Below are 18,813 nucleotides of genomic sequence, written 5' to 3'. Positions count from 1 at the left end.
TTAACAAGGAAATGTGCAATGGTTGTAGCCACAAGTGGGGTGGAGCTTCAATGATTACACCCGCATTTCTGTCCACCCAATCAGAGGGCTCTGCTTGGCTGTTAGTAATACATGTATCACATGTGGTAAGTGTTAGTCCCACCTCATTTTTTCATCAATTATAAATTACGATCGCTGCTGGGTTTGTAGCAGTTTCATTTGCATGAACACAAACTTAGGTTTCGGCAGCTTTGTACAACAGCTACACTGTGAAGCTACTTGATAAAATGGCAAAGACTGTCCTCACTATTGCTATAGATTTTGGCACAGCATATAGTGGCTACCATGTCAAATGTAACACTCCGGGGAAAGGGGCACAATTTAGGGATGTTCAGTGGGGAGAAGAATATGGAATTCGATCCTGCAAGACACCTACTTGTGCCTTGTTTGACAATACTGACCACTTTGTAGACTTTGGATATGCAGCAATGAAGAAATACACCAGCAAAGGTTTTCAAGATGGCTACTTCTTTGAAAATTTCAAAATGGATCTTTACAAAAACAAAGTGAGTAGACCATTGACCTTTTGCCATTGTTGACACATCAAATTTCCACTTATCTTTTCCAGTGTACACCAGTCTTAACAATAAAAGAGGAACCCTGAACATATTTTCATATCTTTGCCCTCTTGGTGCTCATTGAGTACTCTGTGTTTTGCTAACAAAATGACAAACTTACAAACAATTGTGCTTAAAGAGATTTTTTTTGTCATTGGTAAATTCATGACAGCAATTGACAGTCAGGCTATATTGGAACTTTACTAGTGCATGTAAGAAAAATTATACCATGTACACAACAATTTTTCTCTGTTGTTCGACTCATTTCTTAAAGGACCACTTCTGCCATTTTCAATATGCTGTTGTATTGCTCATGCTACCCTTGACTTGTCAGTACCCGGTGATGCTGCATTTTTGGCTCAGCCAATCTGAGCTATTATAATGTAGGCAGATTTTGTTTACATTTAAAATATTCTTAACATAGGCCTACTCCAAATATTTTCCCAAAAGGTATCGCTGTTTGCTAGTTGTCTGCTGATGTTGCATAACCTTTTGGATGTTTTTGGGAATGAATCAATATGGTTTTAAATTACATTTTGAAATGCAAAATTCTAGTTCTTTTGGGATTTGCCCATGTTATTTTGAGAATGACATTTCTGTTTCAAGTAAATTGTCTGAGTTGTCAAACCATAGTTGAAATCAGTATACTGACAAAATATCTAAGCAAACTTTTTTACTTGCACAATGCCAAAGGGACAATGCATTTTGGGGGCACTGTCGATTTGGGGATTTAGGAATTTAGTTTTGACACATCGCTTAACTGTTTTTGGTGAGATATGAGTATTAGATGATGATCCATGTAGTTGTGCTGAACCACCCAGGTTATTTAACCCTTTCATGCACAGCGTCCACATACAGTATGTGGACAGTAATTCTAACTACACTTTAGATAGGTTAATTGTGGTTATTTTTTTCCAAAGGTTATATGGGAAGTACCATGAGGTTCAATGCAATGTTTTAAAAGCAGTTATAACTTTGTGTACAAAATATTGAGTGTTTGATGACATCATCATTTTAAGATGCCCAGCAACGTTAGTTATGACCATTACAATGTACATACACAGCTATGGCAAGATTTGTGGGGAAACGTTGGATGTGGAGCCAGCAATTCTGTATCTTCATCAGAATTACTGGTTCCACATGCAACGTTTCCCCACAAATCTTGCCATAACTGTGTATGTAATTAATACTTAATTGACAGTTTTTCTTATTTTTTCCATCTCTTTTGGTTAAAGAGTGTAATAATAATATAATGTGTTAGTGTTATATAATGTTGTAATATGACATAAGGTAACATGGAAAGTAGGTCTGAGTAAATCAATATCAGAGGAGTAGATGTGTGCACATCCCACCCGATGGGCCAGGTGCAGGACAATGAGAGTAAATCCAAGTGAAAAGAGAAGTCCGCGACACTGCTTGTCTATTTATTATTTAATCGAGCAACGTTTCGACCTTCAGGTCTTCATCAGGCAAAGAGCAATGTTTCGACCTTCAGGTCTTCATCAGGCAAAAGGCACTTTGCCTGATGAAGACCTGAAGGTCGAAACGTTGCTCGATTAAATAATAAATAGACAAGCAGTGTCGCAGACTTCTCTTTTCACTGAGTAAATCAACTGCCTTTATTATAGGGGTTCTATTTGACACTAATTTATTTACAGAAAATACTTAAGAATGCTGAATGACTACAAAACACATGTGTCTGGAGGCAAATTTCTTATACTCTCATACAGGGACAACATAAATGAAGTAGGATTGACCTAGAATACGTGCTGAATCAAACTGAGCTTTTTGTTCGTATTGGCTGTCTTTCACACAAATCTTTCTATGGCCGCCTATATATAAACACTGCTGATTTTTTTTCCTTTATAGAACTATGTTGATTAATTAGAGTGATAGGCCTATATGGTGTTAATTGGAGTGATATATGGTGTTAAAGTGTTATATTGTGTTATTATGTAGCATAACATACCATAAAAAGGAAATAAAATGGCTTATTTTGTATTTCCAACAGTATAGGCCTGCATAACTTTTCACCCCTTTGATGCATAGTGTCCACATACGTGGACAGTTGAATAACTTCTACATAAAAAGAGATTTTTGAAAAAATCATGAACATGAGCCAAGGCAATTGAGAATGATCTATGCAATGGAGAAAATCTGTAAAGCCTCAATGGTTTTAGAATTAATTCTAACAATAATTCTAGCAATGTTTACAGCACATCTTTCTTTTCAAATTATTTGGTAATTGTATTCCCTTAAATTGCAGGTTATCCAAAGTGATTTGCAAGTGACGGCAACGAATGGGAAACAAATGCCTGCTATGACAGTGTTTACAGAAAGTCTGCGATATCTGAAGGACCATGTCCTGCGAAAGGTGGAAAACTTTTCAAAAGTAACTAAGCTACGGAATTCTGACATCACTTGGGTGCTGACCGTGCCCGCAATTTGGAGCAACGCAGCTAAACAGTTCATGAGAGATGTAGCCATAAAGGTATTATAGCACTTCACTTGCAACCTTAAATTTACATTGCAATCCTTCAATGTATGTGTGTTAATTAATAGAGATAAGTACACTGCTGCTTAGATGTATGTGACTAATTTCCTTGATCCAAAGAGCACCTGTTTAGTAAGCACTCCAGACTACTGTTTGGTGCTTTAGTTTTTGAGTAAATTGCTGCATTCTATTTCAGGCTGGCCTGGTGACAGACTCAGACCCTGAAAGGCTCATCCTGGCCCTGGAGCCCGAAGCTGCAGCAATCTACTGCAAAGAGCTGCCGAGTGATGGCTTCGTGGGAGGAGAGGAGGACACAATGAGACTAGATCAAATGCCTGGAACACAGTACATTGTTGCAGACTGTGGAGGTATGGCAAGCCTATTACTGTAGATAAAGATCCCTTAAATAAGCATTTTAATTTTAAATTGCCTCCAGTTCATTGGTTGGTAACTACCAGAGTGAAATAGCTCAGATAGTCTGAATTTTATTTACTTTTTTTACAGGTGGGACCATTGACATTACGCTGCATGAAGTGCTTGATGGAGGTGCATTGAAGGAGGTAAGCAAGGCATCCGGAAATGACCTAGGAGGCCAGAATATAGATCGTCAACTAAAATCCTTTTTAAAGGAAATCTTCGGTGATGAAGTCTGGAAGGAGTATGAGACGCGGCATGCACCCGAACTCCAGAAGCTGCTGTATGAATTTGCATTTGCTAAGTGTGCTGATGAAAATGATGGCTACAGCTTTCCCTGTCAGTACAATTTGATAGAGATTGTTAAGGAGAAGCATGGGAATAAAACTGTACAAGAGCTTCTGAAAGGCCATCCGGGTGTGACTTGGAATGATGGGTCGATTGACATCTCGGCCGCAAAATTCAGATCCTTTTTTGATGAAAGTTTGAGAGGCATAGCTGGGGTCCTCAGAGACTTCTTGAAAAACCAAGAATTGCACATTAGGTATTTAGTGATGGTGGGAGGATTTGCCATGTCTAAAATCTTGCAGAACTACATTAAGCATCAGTTTGGCAATACATGTGAAGTCCTCTGCCCACAACATCCTCAGCAAGCTATAATGGTGGGTGCTGCAGACTTTGGAAGTCAGCCAGAGATAGTACAGTCACGAATTTCCGCCCTCACCTATGGTGTAGACACAAGTAAATGGTTTAATGAGACCAAGCACAAGATAGAGAAAAAATACACAAACTGTGATGGTGAGGAGTTCTGTAAGGATCTGTTCAAGAGGCTGGTGAGGAAGGGGGAATCAGTTGGGTACAATGAGACCAGAAATTTCACCTTTCATCCAGTCACTAGGGAACAAAAGGAAATGGCGTTCACGTTCTATAGCACTGACAGACCAAATGCAATTTACATTGATGAATGGGGAGTGGATGAAATGGCTACCATGATAGTTCCCTTGCCTAATCCCAGTGGTCCTAGACTGGATAGGGAAGTAAGATTAGACCTCAAATTTGGCTTCACTGAGATTATAGCCATAGCCACAGATTTGAAATCCAATAAATCTGAAAGAATTATCCTTCACTTCATGAGAGAGTAATGTTTTTCCAAGTCACCACATCTTAACAAATAATGTCCACCTAAACAAGTGTAGGTGACAGGTGTCTATGTTCAACATATATTTTCATTTAAAACAGAGGTAGGTCAGTTGCAGCTTTTGAACATAGGCAAACGGAAAACAAAAATTCTACCCAGGATAACTGGAAAAAAGTAAAAAGGGAAGCTGACAACGAGAGCTTGGACATGCCGTAGCTGTATACATTCATGAATATGTAATCTTCAGAATGAAGTGTGCATGTTTGCATTTTTTAAATTGTTATCTCTAAATAGAACTGAATTTCCTAGTTGCATTCTTAGTCACACTGGCCTATGGCTTAAAACTGATGTAAGCGCAAGGTGGAACAGGTATAGAAGGAACTGTCTACCCAATACATAAAAGACAATCTTTGATGATTTATATGTGAATTTTACAAATCTGAAATACTTAAGCATATTGTGTGTTTTGTCTATGTGGTCACGTTTGATCTAATCAATTCAGTGGTTGTTAAATTACTACAATGTATTTAATTGGCCTACTCATATTTTGAATTGATATTTTGAATAAAGACATCATTACAACTCACAGCTACTTAGCATTGTTTTTTGTCTGCTGCAGAACATAACATGTGAAATCCAACTTATTTAGATTTCTCAAATGGTACCACTCAAAATACTGAAGTATTCAAATACCATAGCGGGCTAATCAGTTAATACAACAGTGCTCATAATGTGAAAGAGAATGATAAAACAACCATTCCAAAAATGTTCACAAGAAGAAAGTTATTTTAAAGGGGCAATATGTAGGATTAAACGTTTAATAGTCACTGTCCTGAGTCAGCCGATGCTTATTTGAGTAATTAGTAAGTGGACGATGACTCTTGCGACCACTTTCACAGTCCGCCGTCAGAGAACCCAAAATGTAACTTTTGACAGAGTGACCCGAACGAGTGTCGTGGGAAACACTTCAACACACACTCCAACAAAAAAATTGCTTTACATACCGCCAGATACATAAACACATATGTATCAACTGCTGGAATTCTCTGGTGAAAAACAGCAAGCAATTAATAATAATAATAAATAAATATACATAATATCACTTTGGAGCGTTCACATATGCGGCAAAAATGCTGAGTCACTACTACTTTGAGTTTGCTTATAGGCTGAAAGGGACCAGAAAACGCTGCTAGTCAGAAGTGTAACTTTTCAGAACTCATAAGCGAACCGAACTGAGACCACGTCAACCAAGGTCTCAGTGCGGTTCGCTTCTGAGGGATCTGGGTACACTTTGGAGCGGACCAGGTGTGAAAACTCTGTTAGTGGTAAATCTGTGTAAATCCTTGTAAAAGTATTGGTATAAAAATATATATGCCATGTATGGCTCCTTTAGTGACATCTCCTACAAACTATTAAGTGAAACTAATAAAGTACAAAGTTTGTATAGCATTTACAAATAATGTGTGCATTTTTTGTATGAAATGTATATGCATATAAACATACATTTTTTTAAAATTATAATTGTGTATGTATCATATAAGTATTCTATGATGGCCTTCTATGTTTTTTATATGAAATCAAAAGCAAAGTAATGCCTCACCCATTTAAGGGGGTAGCCGCAAGTGGCTCCCCAAGGGAGCAGCGCAGAGGGACAGTGCCATGCTCAGGGTACCTGAGTCATGGAGGAGGATGGGGGAGATCACAGGTTAATTATTCCCCCACCAACCTGGCAGATCGGGATACGAACCAGCATTTTTTGGGCTACAAGTCTGACGCCCTAACCGATCACACATGACTATACCCATGACATGACAATAAAATGTACAAATGAGGCCTACCCATATGGAAAGGATGTATTAAGATCATGCACAATATTTATTCAAGTTTCCTATGAAATATACAAACATTTTATATGACAGTAAAAATAAACACACAACGTGAACTGCCCTGAAAATGCTCTGGAATCTGGCAAAACCGATCACAACGCAGAGATTTGTTTTGGATCCAAGCGGGTGGGGTTTTGAGGGAGTGACGACGAAGCTTGCGACGCTGGGGAAAGCACAATAACAAGAAGGATTGAACAGCTCTCGTTTGACTCAGCTTTGGAATCAGTTTTGAAAGAATTAGAAGGAGTTTTTCGCCATTTTACCGACAGGCTATAAAATGTGGAACCACTTTCTTTGATGGTGGTAATTGTCAGTTGCGCTGATTGGTCAGAGCGTTGGCCTATAGGCACAGACACGGTTTGAAAGACAACGGGTTGTTCTCATCAACAATCTTTGGATGTATCATTCATCGGGGCCAGACTAAATTAAACATCCAATCTCACATTTAGTCTGGTTTATCAGGCTACTACCAAAATCATAGCCCCTTAATACGCACCGTACCTCCAGTGGCACGCTGTAATAGTCATTGAAAGCTACCATAGTACACCACTATGACATAACACAGGGCCTTTAGTAATGCACACTTGGTCATTGCCATTCTGGTAACAGCAAATTTATAACTCTGTCTTAACGGGTTAAACCTAATCAGTGTAGTCATAGTCTAAGTCCTTAAGGAATTACACAACATCAAAGCTGTGCCAGACAACTTTTAGCAGTCAAATGTTAACCATTCTCTACTAAAAATAAATATATATATATATATATATATATATATATATATATAGGCCTATACATAAATATAAAAAAGTGGTGTCAGAGACTATACACTGTTTGTGGCTGGAGTGGTTCAGCCGACCAAGTGGATGAATCATTAATTGGGACAACCGTTTGCCAAACTGTTGAGCAATTGAGCATAAGGGGTCTTTTAAATGTCTAACATGACAAAGCCATCACAATAAAGGCTTTTTAAGTTTTTCAAAAGGAGAGTGCCTTGGATTTTCTTCCGTTTTGCATTTTCAGTTTTTTTTCCCCATCAAAAGAGCACCTCAACCAAACTTTCCAGGAGTCCAGGGCTCCTAAATTAACTTTTTTTTATTTTTTTTTATTGAGCATAACAATTGGCAGAACAACTATCCTTAGTCCCAGTGAAAGGTCTGGTGTCCTTATTATACTCATTGCCTGTCTGTGTGGTTCAACTCAATTCAAGTACAATTCAATTCAAATACAACAACACACACTTAACCAACAACAGGAAGAATGCATGCGCACACACGCACATGCACATGCACATGTACACGCACACACACACACACACACACACACACACACACACACACACACACACACACACACACACGCACACACACACACACACCTGTGCAGAAACACACAAACAACTGTCAAAAAGTTTCCACTGGAAGTTAGTTGCAACAGTGTGTGGGTGTGAAGGTAGTGGCATCAGTGTTGGTGTGATGCCAAATGCTGCACCCTACAGAGAAAAAAAAATCTCTTGTCGTGCATGTTATCACAATTCTTCCCCACCACAGGGCACACACACACACACAGTGTAAAATATGTTCTTTGTAATGTTTCCATACAATAAAATCTAGCATTCTCACATGTACGTACATGTATTTACTACCCATGCATTGACTCCCCTGCATTTTGCTGTATGACTAGCGATATACTTTTGATGTTTTTTCTGGTGAATTTCACATAAGGACATGCGATGTGAGATGTTTCCTTCACGCAGACATCTTGACCCTTGTGCACAACTTAAGGGACGGGGGTTATTTTTTCAGGGGTCACATACATTGGCAAAAAATAATTGTTTTATGGTGAAAATATATAATATACAGAAATGTATGTATATCATGTCACGGTCATTGACTGTTCAGCTCAGGGGCCACAACAGGGGCCAGGAGCAGTACAGGGGTGAAGGTAGTTTTCATGTCTTACCAGTGCTATTTTGTGAAAGTCTTCCTAACAACCGCCATTCCAATGTCAACATCAGAAAGAGTGCCAACAAAATAAACATGTGTGCTACAGATCTATATCACTGCATGACTATTTTGGGTAACTTTGAGCTTTTGTATTTTAAGGTTACTTGTCTCAAATGGCATGGTGTGGTTGTATGTTTTCAACCTAAATACAATTTTCAAATGTAGGTTTTTGGCCAGCATTAAAGTAACACCCCCCATCAAAAATAAAGGTTTTTAAGATGGGTGACTGTCTTCCTACTGGCCCTTTAAGACATATAGGGATGGTTAATTTTGTTATGTGTGGTATCATTGCGAAGGGGAGACTCTGAGCTTTCATCCGACACCTTTCGAGAACATTTTGGTTAAGTATAGCCCTCCCTGCAGCTCTTCAAACATTTACTAAGACACTTTTTTCCATTTTCACCGATATTATCTCTCGTCTTTTCATACTGTGGCATCAGAGAGACCTATTTAAAACTCTAAAATACTGTCTTGAGTGTCAGGAATCTGTAAATGTATTCTTTAACTATGTTATCCCATTTTTAGGGGGTGATTTTCAGTCTTGTATCAGGCATGCCACTTTTTTGTTGCTGTTGGCAAGGCCTTTTTGAGACATTCTGCAGTTGGTTATCATAGCTTGTAATATATCATCAGGGAACTAGGCCTACTATACAGTATACTATACTATACTATACTATACAGTGTATAAATATACATGTGAAAACCTAAATATGCATTAAAAACCATTACTGAGGTTAAGAAATGCATTATAACAAATACATCTGATTCAGGTGTACTGTACATTGAAATGTCTTTATTTGCCACAAATAAATCACATCCTGGAAACCTGTACGATGTGTGGATTTAAAGATCTGCCAGATCTTTGTGACGGCATAGGATGGCAGTGGAACCCAAACATAGCCTAGGAACTCCCACGCCATCTCACCAACTGCCGATATGCAGTATGCCTGAATTTCCTGTACAGCAAAGAAATGTAGAGATTGTGCCTTAATCAAGAATAGGTCATTTGGAATCACAACAATTATTCAATTTACTTTGTGCGTGTGGTGTTGCTATTGCTGTTATTATTATGTTACTAGTGACCCCTTTAGTTGAGTTCAATAGTCTACATGAAATCTCTGCACTTGTGTTACCACTATTGGGATTGGCAGCTCCCTAAATGAAAATGAGAAAAACTTGCCTGGATGAAATGTTATGAACTGTGTGCGTTGTGCTGCTTGCTGAAGTAACATGACACCCACATCACCTTCCAGAAATAAAGTGTATACAGGCTACCTAACCAGAGTCCTAGAGACCTATTGCTGCTGTGTGATGAAATCCAGGCAAAGGCCCAAAAGCTTTGGCAATTGCTGCAACATGTAAAAAAGGTAGACAGATTAGGCCCCTGCAGATATGGCATGTGTAGATGGATTCACTAAATTCTTTAACCACTTAAATGGCTTGGGTCAGACAAGCTGGGCTGCACACTGACCTCTTCCATGTTGCCCATGTGGTTTCGTTGGCTGTGTGTGACCACCTCCGTACAAGGGCCGCCGATCAGCAACTGAAGGCAGATTTATTTATTTATTTTTTAAAATGTCTGCACCTTTTTTATTAAATGTATTGCATTGCACTGGTATCACATTGCATTAAATGTACTAGCCAAGTGACACAAAGAGAGCAGGTAAATACAGTGTATTGATCTGTACCATTTATGTCACTTCTTAAAGATTCAATTATTCAACTCTATATTCGAAGAGGCCGGTATTGCTCTACCATTTTCCATGAACCAGTCAACTTCCTGGGAGTAATTGCAGTACTTTGAGAAAGTGATCTTTCTAGCCTAATCATTGTGCTTGTGTCAGTATTGTAGTGTCATTGGTTATTTACAGTGTGTCGACGCCATCTACTGGATACTCCGCGCACGGTTCATTTTCTATCCACTTCATCATTTCATTCCAAAGCACAGAGTGAGCTCTTTGATGCAATGTAGGCTAAATTCACCTAGAGCTCTAGTTGTGTATATCCAATGACTTATGTAGACCTCCTTGTGTATACCCGTTGGATCGCTGAATACATAGCCTACATTAAATCCATATTTCGGTCTCCGGTCTCAAGTCAACTGCGGCCGTCTTGCCCACTGTCGTCACCAGCTATGGAGAACACGACAGTGGCAAAATGAAAGATTGTTCCAACCGATTTCGATTGACTATCCGGCTCCCTCTTTTATTGCAATGCTTACCAGCAAAAGTATCAAACACACTTGAATCCTTATAGCCTACATTACAAATATCTGACTGGACCATCGTAGGAAACAGGTTTGTACCGGTATGTCTCTCAGTCATGCAGCATGCACGGAGCTGGATTTCAGTGAAACATTGCACTTACAACATGTTAACTTAAGGTCTCTGTAAACGTGCATTTTGGTCTTCTTTGCAAAACAACTTTGTCATCATGCCAAATACCTAGCCTGCTAACTTTAAGCTCTTAAAACACACTCGTCGTGAGCAAAATGAAGCTGGACAGGACACGAACCATAGCCTATTTGATGAAATGTCTACTCACTTTATTCCTCATCTGCTGTCTGCGAATCTCAACAAGTTCGCCCATGAAATAAACAATTAAAAACAATGTTTTCATAAAAATGGGTAAGAAATAGAGGTATATGCAACCTTCAGTCATTCCACTCGTCAGTAAACGCGAGCTGCAGTTACCGTAGCAACGATATCAACAATTGCTCTTGAGATCTGTGTCTGATTATTTCAGACTAAACAAACTTCCGCCTCGTTGGTTATGCTAATCAGTGGGAGGAGATAATTTAAATATTCATATTTCTGCTCGCGCGCGTGAGGAAATTCATGTCACCTCTCGCGCGTGAGACGGTGTTTGCGCGCGCGTGGCAGCGTTTGCGCGCGCGCAGAGCAAAATCGCGCGCGCGAGAGTGTCTACACGCGCGCGCAGAATAAAATACCTCGCGTGTGCAGTAGGTGGCGCTCGTGGACCTTTTGTCCCGATAATGACGCCATACAAACCCTGACAGGACAATAGGCATAATTTTCCCAGCCATAGACTCTCTATGTGCATTTCAATCATTATTTTCAGCACTTTCCTTTGGATATTGCAAGGTGGCCAACTTTATTTTCATTTGTTTTAGTTTAGTCAACCTTTGTAAACATGTATGTAAGGAAATAGGACAGAATAGTGCTGAAAGTAGTTAATCGTTCATGAATATCACCTCATAGTACAATGTAATAATGCATGAAAACAAGTCATTTTGGAAAATATCTGCCATATTGAATTCTGAGCAAAAAGGTTGCCACATGTTTCAATTTCTTCCAATTGGTCTTCTGGTCAGTAATCCACAGAGAAAAGTGCGGTAGGACGAAAGGCCTAATTTTCCCAGCTGATGACCTGTCTAATAGCGGCATGAGTCATCATAGCTCACTAACTAGCTAATTAGGGGCCAAGCAGCGAAGCTGGCGAAGGCCCCTAATGTATTAGCTGGTATTCTTATTATTATTACGTAGACATCTTTCCTCTCCTTAGCAAGTCTATGGCAGCCCATAGAACCGTAGGTAGGAAAATGCTGTAAATCGGCACACACATTCGGGCCAGTCTCAGCATTACCCACAGCAATTTATAGGACCCCAGCCCCAACACTCTAGCGCCACCAGCAGGTCAAAGTTGCAGGTACATTTCTGCTTGTAACTTTTGAACCGCTGGGCCAATTTTCATAAAAATGAAATCCCTGGAATCCTTGGGTCAAGACGAATCCAACGCACCCTATGACGTCATTTTCCGCCTAGATGGTTTTCCAGCCATATTGAATTTTGTGAAATTCAATAAAAATGCTACTCCTCCCACAATTTTTGACCATTTTGCCCGAAATTCGGTATATTGTATCTCTGTACTGAGTTTCATGTTCAATTCAATCAAAATTGTCGTAAAAGTGGCAAAAGGAAGTGAGGTCATATCTCAGCAACCCTTTGTCGGTTTCAGCTAGGATCTGTCAAAATATTAGCTACATTTTTGCCTGTAGCTTTTAAACCATATGCCCAATGTAAAATATATTACCATCACTAGAATCCTTGGGCCAAGCCGAATCCAACGCACTATATGTTGTCATGTCAACCCAGAGGAGAAAATCCGCCATTTCGAATTTTGTAAAATTGAATAAAATTCTACTTGTCCCACATGTCATAATGACCTGCAAAAAGGTACAGATCATCTTCAGACTGAAAGATCTTTTTCTACCTCTTATCGTTTGCCCGTGACAGCCAATCAAAATTGTCATAAAAGTGGCGAAACAGGAAGTGAGGTCATATCTCAGCAACCATTTGTCAGATTCTGCTGGATTTCTTTTTGCACACACACTAGTCCATCCCATGACTTCCCCCCAAAAAATTCGGATCCCCAGCTCAAACACTCTAGCGCCACCAACAGATAACAGGAGGTGAGCTCATATCTCGGCAGCCTTTTAATGGATTCAAACTTAACTTGGTTCACATGATCACACTCCCCTCCAAAGAATGCACACCAACATTGGCGAGATTTGGGCCAAAGGGGGCGCTGCAGTTCCTTCTGTTGCCGTGGCGACTTGGGCAAGTTTACTGCTTGGCCCCGCATTGCTGCTTGCAGCTATATTTTAAAATGTTTTTAAAATGAATGCTACCACTTCATAGTATGTCGAAATATTAAACTAATCAATGTAGATTTTCGTTCAGTTATTTCTGTTTTTTTTTCTTCTTCAATTGTATTAATCATTAATATGGCAAAAATTGGTCGGGACTATTTTATATCCCTTTAATATTGGTCGAGACATGTCAAAATCTACGCCCATGCATAATATCCTACGCCCCTGCCCACCTACAGAGCTGTGCAAAAGCGTCCTCTTGAACAATTATTTTAAGAGCACCATACCGATTTTTAAACACAGTGATTTTTTTTTTAATTCACATTTTAATGAACATTCCTTATATGTAAGCTAAACAAAACATTTCAAAATGTTTCAACTGATGAATATTATGTACGTTAGTTAAAATGATTACATAAAAATGCAGAGCATAATTTACACAAGGACTAGGAACTTTAAGGAGTTATTACTGCGCATCTCCAGGAGAAGCAGTGGACTGGAAGCAATTCATTCAAACAGGTTCCTTACTTGGAAAACTAACCTATTTAGGCTACTTTTTACTTTTATTGCTGTGCAGTAAAGTGGCATTAAACAATAAATAAGCAAACAGGAACTTGTATTCAGATTTACGGAAGAGCATTAGGCTCAATAGGAGACATATATTTTGCAAATCTCTGAGAAAGGAACTCAGAATTTTCGAGAAAAAAGTCAAAATTTTCGAGAAATAAAGTCAAAGGTTTTGAGAAAAAAGTCGAAAATTTAAAAATGAAAACTTTCGAGAAATAAAGTTAAACGTTTTGAGATGCAACGTCAAAAGTTTTGACATACAAACTCGAAAATTTCGAGAAAAAAGTCAGAAATATGAAGAAGGCGGTCCTCCACGGAAGTGACATTCACTGGCGGTGGACTCATGGCTGAGACCAGTGAGAGTGGCTGGGACTGGGAGGGAGACAGTCGACTGAAGTCAAGTCAATAATAATAATAACAATAATACTTTCGTTTTATAGCGCCTTCCAAAACACCCAAGGTCGCTTCCCAGGGTAGGCTATCGTGTAGCTAAGTGTGTCTGCGCGCGTCAGGGCGTGAGCGCAAGCAAAGTTCTTCCTGTTAATAAAATCTCTGGTGCAAGTGAATGTGCTTGTGGAACGCAGCCATAAGCCTCCAGGAGGAAGAGATGTGAGAGATGTTGCTTAAACATGGCCAGTGAAGGGGTAGCCTATTCTGGATGTGGTCGGGCAGATTGTTCCAAGAGCAGCAACATGAAGTCAAGTCAAGTCAAACATTCACATGACATCCACACTCTTCTTGACGGTTCGGCAGGACACCGGGGATCCATGGCTGCAGGAGCTATAGTTTATGCTGCATGATGTGATATTCAGGAGGTAGTATACCGTATGTGTCGAGACTGAGGGAGTGTGGTTGCTAACAGGTGTTTGCCTCATTTCTGTTTCTCGACTGAGTAAACTTCCCCTCTATGCATACATGACATTCCTTGTCAGGCTTACGCTTTGCACCTTTAATGTGCATGCCTACTGTAACATCTTGCAGTTTCAGTATGTCATCGTAGTTACAATGCCCCATAATTTCATGCCAGGTTTGGATATCATGGCTAACATTGCACACATCACTTTCATCACATTCGGTCGGCAAGTAATACATTCTGTCACACACATCAATGTTAAACCTTGCACCATTAGGCGCCACAAGAACATTGTTACCTTCTTCGAAAAGTACAAGGCACCCAGACTGACAGTCCACAATCCCCAGAGGATGATGGTGAGGAGCACCACATGGTGACACCACAGGCCCCAAGCAGTGGGAGGTACCCCACTAGAGAGCGTAAGCCCCCGAGTTACCTCAGTGCTTACTCTACTCAGGAAGACAGTGATGGTGATGATGATAGTACACTCACCAGTGTCGACTATTGTTACCGAGCAGTGTGTGGCGTGCCACTGACCTTTAAGCAGGCTATGGCATCACCACAAGCAGGTAAATGGAAGAGGGCAATGGACGAGGAAATGCAGTCACTAGAGGAGAACCAAACCTTTACCCTGACCAAATTGCCAGAGGGCAGAAAGACAGTGGGAGGTAGGTGGGTGTACTCTATTAAAGAGGGTGGTGACGGACGTGAGCAGTACAAGGCCAGATTTGTGGCGAAGGGGTATAGCCAGAGAGAGGGGATCGACTATGGTGAGACATTCTCCCCCACGGCAAACATGACGAGTGTGCGTGTACTCATGCAAAAGGCAGCCCAGGAGAACTTGGTGCTACACCAAATGGACGTAAAGACAGCATACTTACACGCACCCATTGACCGAGACATTTACATGGAGCAACCTGACGGTTATGAAAAAGTAGGAAACAACCTAGTGTGTAAACTACAAAAGTCAATTTATGGTTTAAAACAGTCGGGACGTAACTGGAACGAAATGTTACACACATGTTTGATTAATGATGACTTTAAACAGAATCCAGCAGACCATTGTGTATACACAAAAGAGTCAGAGCAGGCAGGGAAGGTCATAATTGTCATTTGGGTGGATGATCTTATCATCGCAGCAAGCAACACACAAAGCCTAGAGCAGGTAAAAGCAATGCTTTCGAGCAGGTTTAAAATGAAAGACCTGGGCAAGTTGAAACACTTCCTAGGCATAGACTTCAGTCAGACTGATGAATGTGTAACCATGTCACAACAGAGGTACACTGAGAGGATTCTCAAGCGTTTTGATATGCAGGATTGCAGAACACGTGAAACACCATGTGAACAAAAGGTTGAATACACTGACGATGCACCCAAGATGACAGATGTAACAAAATACAGGGAAGCTGTAGGTAGTCTGATCTACTTAGCTACTTGTACGAGACCTGATCTTAGTTATGTGGTTGGTAAGCTTTCACAACACTTTGCAAACCCCACAGAGGAAAACTGGGTGACAGTTAAACATGCACTGCGTTATCTTAAAGGTACGACTGACAAGAAGCTGACTTTTAAGAAAAGCAGCGATGGTTTAGGCCTTCGGGCATACAGTGATGCAGACTGGGGTGCAGACACCAGCGACAGACGGAGCACGTCTGGCTACTGTGTGAGCATGAGTAAAGAGAGCTCACTGGTATCGTGGAAGAGTAAAAAGCAGCCCACAGTAGCATTATCCACTTGTGAAGCCGAGTACATGGCTTTAGCTCTCACAATACAGGAATGTATTTATCTAGAGCAATTACTTAAGGGTATGGATTCCTATGAATATGTTCAAACTGTTGTTCATGAGGATAACCAGGGCACCATTGCACTTGTGAAGAATCCTGTGTGCAGACAGAGGTGCAAGCATATAGACATCAAGTATCACTTCATAAGGTCTACTATTAGAGATGAGAAGATGACACTTGTGTACTGTCCAACAGATGAGATGATAGCAGATGCTATGACCAAGCCTGTCTCAAAGGTTAAACTGAGGAAATTTTCAGGAGTCATGTTTGGTAGTAGTGTCTGACATGTTGTAAATATGTTAAGTACTGTGTGTACTATGTGAAATGTTTTTGATTTAATTCTGTGTATATTCTGATTGTTAAAAGCTGTACAGGATACGAGTCACTCATAAGTGGGAGTGTTGACATGTGTGTATGATTGACTGTGTGTATTCTGTACCAGTACTTATCTGTTCCACGCCACAAGGGGGTGTTACCTATTTAATATGAGATGTATATGATTGGTGACGTCACACCCCCTATATAAATGAATGTTCTGGGATCGATCATTCTCTTGAGTGCCCTTGAGTCATGGCCCAACCGCTCCTGAGCAGTGTGTTTTTATTCATACTTAAAATAAATATGCCTTGAGGCTGACGTGAGTTATTCGTCTTCGACTCCTTTCTGAAACCTGCACATTGGACTTCTGCTGTGGATTGTAGCGCTCCTGCTAACAATACTGCAGGCCATTGGCCCAGGAACTTAGGCCCAGGAACTGAACCCTGGGAACTGAAGCCCAGGGCTAGAGTTCCTGCTGCGTTTATACTGCAGGCCAACTGAAAATTCTAAATGGAATGGTAGCCATGGTAACCCATTCAAAAATGACCTGTAAGCACCAGGGCTAACTGGTGGCCCTGGCAGTTGAGGAGGACCTGTTACCTGGACAACAGTTCTTAGTTTGGCCCAGTTCTGGCCTAGCCCAGGCGGTATAAACTGGTACAGGGGCTGGGCTATTCATGTCCACTGACCGCCAGTGAATGTCACTTCCGAGGATCGCCTTCTTCACATTTCTGACTTTTTTCACGAAATGTTTGACTTAATATGTCAAAACTTTTGACTTTGCATCTCAAAACTTTCAACTTTATTTCTCGAAATTTTCGACTTTTACATTTTCGACTTTTTTCTCTGAACTTTTGACTCGAAAATTGTGACTTTTTTCTAAAAAATTCTGAGTTCCTTTCTCAGAGATTTGCTAAATATATTTCTCCTATTGATCCTAATGCTCCGCCGTACAGATTAACTTGCCTTCTTGGTGGTTCGTATACAGTGCTTTACTGCATTTGTTTTTGGAAAAATGTAAAAAAAAAATATATATATATATAGGCCTATGTATATATATATATATATATATATATATATATATTTTTTTTTTTTAATTGTTTTTTTTTTTTTCATTTTTTTTTTTCAAAATCGTTAAAGGGGGGGCTAATACTAATGTAGGGGGGTGCTAAAGCCCCCCCTAAAATAGGTCTAACGACGGCCCTGGGTTGTAGGTTCGAATCCCACCTGACCTCTCCCTACACCTGCATCCATGGCTGAAGTGCCATTGAGAAAAGCATCTAACCCCACATTGTTCCAGGGACTGTAACCAATACCCTGAAGAAAAGCAAATGTAAGTCGCTCTGAATAAAAGTGTCAGCTAAATGAAATGCAATGTAATGTAATGGTCAATTCCGCCTGCTTACTGAGCACCCTTGCCACTCTCAGCACAACACAGCTTTCTGTTAATACCCGCATTATAATGTACTGGCAACACCTAGATATGAAACAGGAAACCACAATTACTTTCATTTCATTTCTTTATCAATTTCAGTAGCTTTCATGAGCTTTTTCAAATTCCATCCCAGTTTCTTAGTTCTTCACTTATTAGTGTGATCAATTTTCATTATTAGCAAAATACAGTAGGCCCTACTGTATCCACATTACCAGCAGCACCAATGTCTTTCTGTCCTTGATGGTACATTTCTGTGGTAAAGCGTTGCCGTGTTAATCAGCCTGTTATTAGCAGTGGATTTAACCACATACACCATCTTGACTCGTAGCACACATTAATTAGTAAGGATTTGATTTGATTTTAATATTATGTTCTGATTTACTAAAGACCCTAAAGGTCCTTGGTTTGACACCACTGGACTAACTTGGTTTCAGAGGTAGACCCACCCACTCCTCTTCATATACGTCTCTATGGTAAAGCTCTGTTGCTATGGTGCTCACTGACACCATACCAGGACTCTGCTGCGCATAGCAAATGTATTGCGCACGCTATTAGCCAACTTAGAGACATGCCGCTAGAAAATATAAATATTAATACTTTTTTCTTCAAACAGCATGGCTGTTTGTGTGACTGAGCAGGTGGGATCTGCTGTTTCTTTGTTTTTCCTCAATTTCTTCTGTTTGGAATAGGCAAACAAAGGCAAAAGGCTACAC

At 40.1% G+C, this 18,813-nt stretch overlaps 1 protein-coding gene and 1 long non-coding RNA gene across 2 annotated transcripts; one reads left to right on the top strand and one right to left on the bottom strand.

Annotated features, from left to right (window-relative positions):
- The first annotated feature begins 213 nt into the window (after positions 1 to 213).
- LOC134461642 (heat shock 70 kDa protein 12A-like) lies at positions 214 to 4,959 on the top strand. The gene is made up of 4 exons (XM_063214536.1): positions 214 to 545; positions 2,863 to 3,087; positions 3,287 to 3,458; positions 3,595 to 4,959. The coding sequence occupies exons 1-4, from the start codon at positions 267 to 269 to the stop codon at positions 4,644 to 4,646; spliced, it is 1,728 nt and encodes a 575-aa protein (XP_063070606.1). The 5' UTR covers positions 214 to 266; the 3' UTR covers positions 4,647 to 4,959.
- Positions 4,960 to 9,341: 4,382 nt separating this feature from the next.
- LOC134461641 (uncharacterized) lies at positions 9,342 to 11,403 on the bottom strand. The gene is made up of 3 exons (XR_010037346.1): positions 11,076 to 11,403; positions 10,003 to 10,074; positions 9,342 to 9,880 (listed from the first exon to the last, which is right to left on the bottom strand). It is a non-coding gene; the product is annotated as an uncharacterized LOC134461641 (long non-coding RNA).
- Between the last annotated feature and the right edge of the window lie 7,410 nt (positions 11,404 to 18,813).

Source organism: Engraulis encrasicolus, chromosome 13 (genome assembly GCF_034702125.1).
Source record: "Engraulis encrasicolus isolate BLACKSEA-1 chromosome 13, IST_EnEncr_1.0, whole genome shotgun sequence".
NCBI classification, from domain to species: Eukaryota; Metazoa; Chordata; class Actinopteri; order Clupeiformes; family Engraulidae; genus Engraulis; species Engraulis encrasicolus.
This window is presented reverse-complemented; position numbering and strand designations above follow the sequence as displayed.